Genomic DNA, 3053 nt, shown 5'->3' with positions numbered 1-3053 from the left:
AGGGTTTTTCTAACCTCCACTTTGATGTTGCTTTAAATTGAGTCTGAAGTTAGCTTGTTGGACTGGAATGCCAGCTGGATGACATAGAGGGGTGTGTATGGGCTGTTTGGCTAAGAAACTCTACTGCACTTGTTTTGACTCCCTTCTAATCTCTCTAATTGGAGTTTGGGGTCCAAGGGCCCCTGAGAGCTGCCAGATCTTTGCAGTTATAGTTTTGTGAAGTGACAGGGTCAGGGGAACAGAGTTAAAAAAAAAGAAAAAAAAAGAAAGAACGCAACTACTGACTGGTTTTATTTCCCGTTCTTTGTTCTTTTGCCCTCAAAGCCCCAAAAGATCCAATCAATCTTCATTTACAGTTTTTTCCAAGCCTGATGTTTGTTCACCAGGCAAAAGCTAGCAATTGTCATTTCCCTTAACACTTTTCTCTCTTAAATAATGTTATTGTAAGGAAATAGGAAATACGCTCTTCCAAATGCCAAAATACTGGATTGCGCACTGCTGCTTGCTGCCACTTGCACAGAATAGACAGCAAAGTAAACAGCTGTAAGAACAAATTAATTTTTCTCTTTTTCCTTTCTTTGTGAGAAGGCCTCTGGTACTTTCCCAGCAACTTATTAAGAAATCAGTACACCTCAAAGATGGCACATCTTAATGATGTGTGTAAAGGTGTTAGCAAAACATTTGTAGATTTTGTGTAGCCTATGGTACACACTCAATGCTTACTGTGTCATGGCAGAAAGCATAAGGCAGGAGCCACGCATGTTGCTTTATATTTGTTTCTTGAAGCAGACAAGGAATAATATATATAGCCATATATATATATATATATATATATATATATATATATATATATATATATATATATATATATATATTTAAACATGTATAATAACATGAAAACTTTCATTCTGCCATCTTCTTTAACTGAGTGTGCGTAGCAGAAAGTGTGTGCAGTTTGCGTCACTACCCGCATTTGACGGCTGAATCTAAACAGTTTAGCGGACCAATCAGACGCGGTTCATGCAGGATCTAATCAGCCCCTCGCACCACGACCCGCATTTGGAGTGGATGTGGGAGGGCTGTAACAAAGCAGACTGTTTTTTAGAAACAAGGATCGTTTGAACCGATTTGCGTTTTCTTGCACAAGTTTGTCTGAACTTAAGGGGTCCTTAACCACAGATGCAGAAGCCTCCTTGAAAAGAAACGACTAGAAATGGAAACTTTATTATGGCCATCTTTGATACGCAGTTGCGGAGCTTTACTGACTTCACGTTAACCAACTGTGATGCGACATGAAACCGTCAAGGAGCGACTCTTTTAAAGCTGCATGATGGAGATCCTTTACTGAAGTCATTTTAAGGTTCATTCTTGGATGAAATGGCAAGTCGTGCCATATTAGTGGAGCAGGTAGTGGTTTTGATATGCTTAGTGTTGATTCTGACTGTCTGCATCTGTGCTGGATCTCCGAACCACAGCCATCGGCTGATTTGTTGGAAAGCCATCCTCAAGTGTCACGGAGAGCCGGAGTGCAAATACGCTTACGATCAATACCTACATGCCTGCGCATCTGTCATAAACGGAGAAAGTAGGAAGTGTCCCAGCCACTGCATATCCTCTCTGATCCAACTCAATCTTACCCGGAACGGCCCATCTCTGGAGGACTGTGACTGCGCTCGGGACCCGGTCTGCAGGAGCACTAAACAAGCCATCGATCCGTGCTTGCCTCGGACCAGCACTATGGGCTGCACCGAGGCTAGAATGCAGTGCGAGATGGACTCAGCTTGCAGCTCTACCATAAAGGATTATTTGTTTCACTGCCGAAAACTTTTCGGAGGACAAAGGTGCACAGATAGTTGCCGCAGAACGATAGCCAACATGCGCTCCATACCGAAGGCGCAACAGCTGGACACTTGTGTGTGTGATGGTACTGAAAGGACCATATGCGAATACATCAAATTAAGCATGAAAACGTTGTGCTCTGATTCCGGTGACAGGTTCGCAGGAAGCGGCTTTTCGGACGCTGAGGAAGATACAGAGGATGATTACATCGACCAGGAGGATTATCTATATGTGGAAAATTCAGGCTCCCCACTTTGTCAGACAATTTTTAACATGCTGACCACCATTTTGATTTTGAGCAAATTTATCTGAAAATCCACGACTATACATTTTAATTACTATGAAGCTCTATGACTACTTGTCATCACAGAGGAGTTAGTCATGTAAAACCATATAAATAATGAGGATTCGGTCTTGTTGATTCTTAAATTAATCCATGTGATAATGTTGAGGAGGGCTGTTTATACATAAGTGTAAATTGTTGTAAAAATTTATATTGTGGACATACTTTTTACAATTTTATTAGTGGAAAGCAACTTGCACTATGTGAAAAGGTGAGACCTGCTCTTGTACAGCATAATGTCCACAAAGGAAGGAAATCTGTTTAGTCTAAAAGTGCCTAAAGTCCTATTACCTGCTGTGAAAGCAGTCATTTGACTTTACACCCCTCTATGTGACACTAAAGTTGATGTCAGCTACTTAAATGTATCACAACCCCAAGGCAGATCTTGCATCTGCAAAAAGAAGCTCTTAAAATGAAACACTTGTCCTTGTAGGCAAGTAAATTTTCACAAGGTATGAAGTATCCACAGAAACAGATTAGACTAGAGAAAGGTTAGCGCCTCCTTTTGGGTATTTGGAGCACAAATGGAGACAGTTGTGTCCATTTGTTTATTAGTATGTCTTCTGTAGACAGAAAAGAAAGAGAAAAAAGTGTTTATGTAAGTGGAGATGTTAAACTTCAGTTGTAAGCACAGATTGCTGAATGTATGTGCATATTAAATAAATCTGATTTTTAAAATGAAACTTATTTGCTTATTTAAAAAGAAGTGTTCAGCAGTGGAATAAAAGTAATGTATGAGGACTAAAAGTCACACCTAAACCACTATATGTCTAATTTTTAATGATGTATTGATGGTGTGGGATACATGTGCTTGTTTAGACACATGTGAGTCGTGTTGCAGGAAGTTGTCTATATTTACTAAAAAAAAAAA

At 40.0% G+C, this 3053-nt stretch overlaps 1 protein-coding gene across 1 annotated transcript; it reads left to right on the top strand.

Moving 5' to 3' along the window:
- The first annotated feature begins 1034 nt into the window (after window positions 1-1034).
- On the top strand, window positions 1035-3053 carry LOC121630491 (growth arrest-specific protein 1-like). Its single transcript, XM_041970804.1, has one exon. It carries the CDS (start codon window positions 1378-1380, stop codon window positions 2149-2151), a length of 774 nt encoding a protein of 257 aa, XP_041826738.1. The 5' UTR covers window positions 1035-1377; the 3' UTR covers window positions 2152-3053.

The sequence above is a fragment of the Melanotaenia boesemani genome, chromosome 19 (genome assembly GCF_017639745.1).
Source record: "Melanotaenia boesemani isolate fMelBoe1 chromosome 19, fMelBoe1.pri, whole genome shotgun sequence".
NCBI lineage: Eukaryota > Metazoa > Chordata > Actinopteri > Atheriniformes > Melanotaeniidae > Melanotaenia > Melanotaenia boesemani.
This window is presented reverse-complemented; position numbering and strand designations above follow the sequence as displayed.

Coding starts and splice junctions, on each gene's coding strand:
- LOC121630491 (XM_041970804.1), top strand. CDS start 1,378: ATGGCAAGTCGTGCCATATTAGTGGAGCAGGTAGTGGTTTTGATATGC.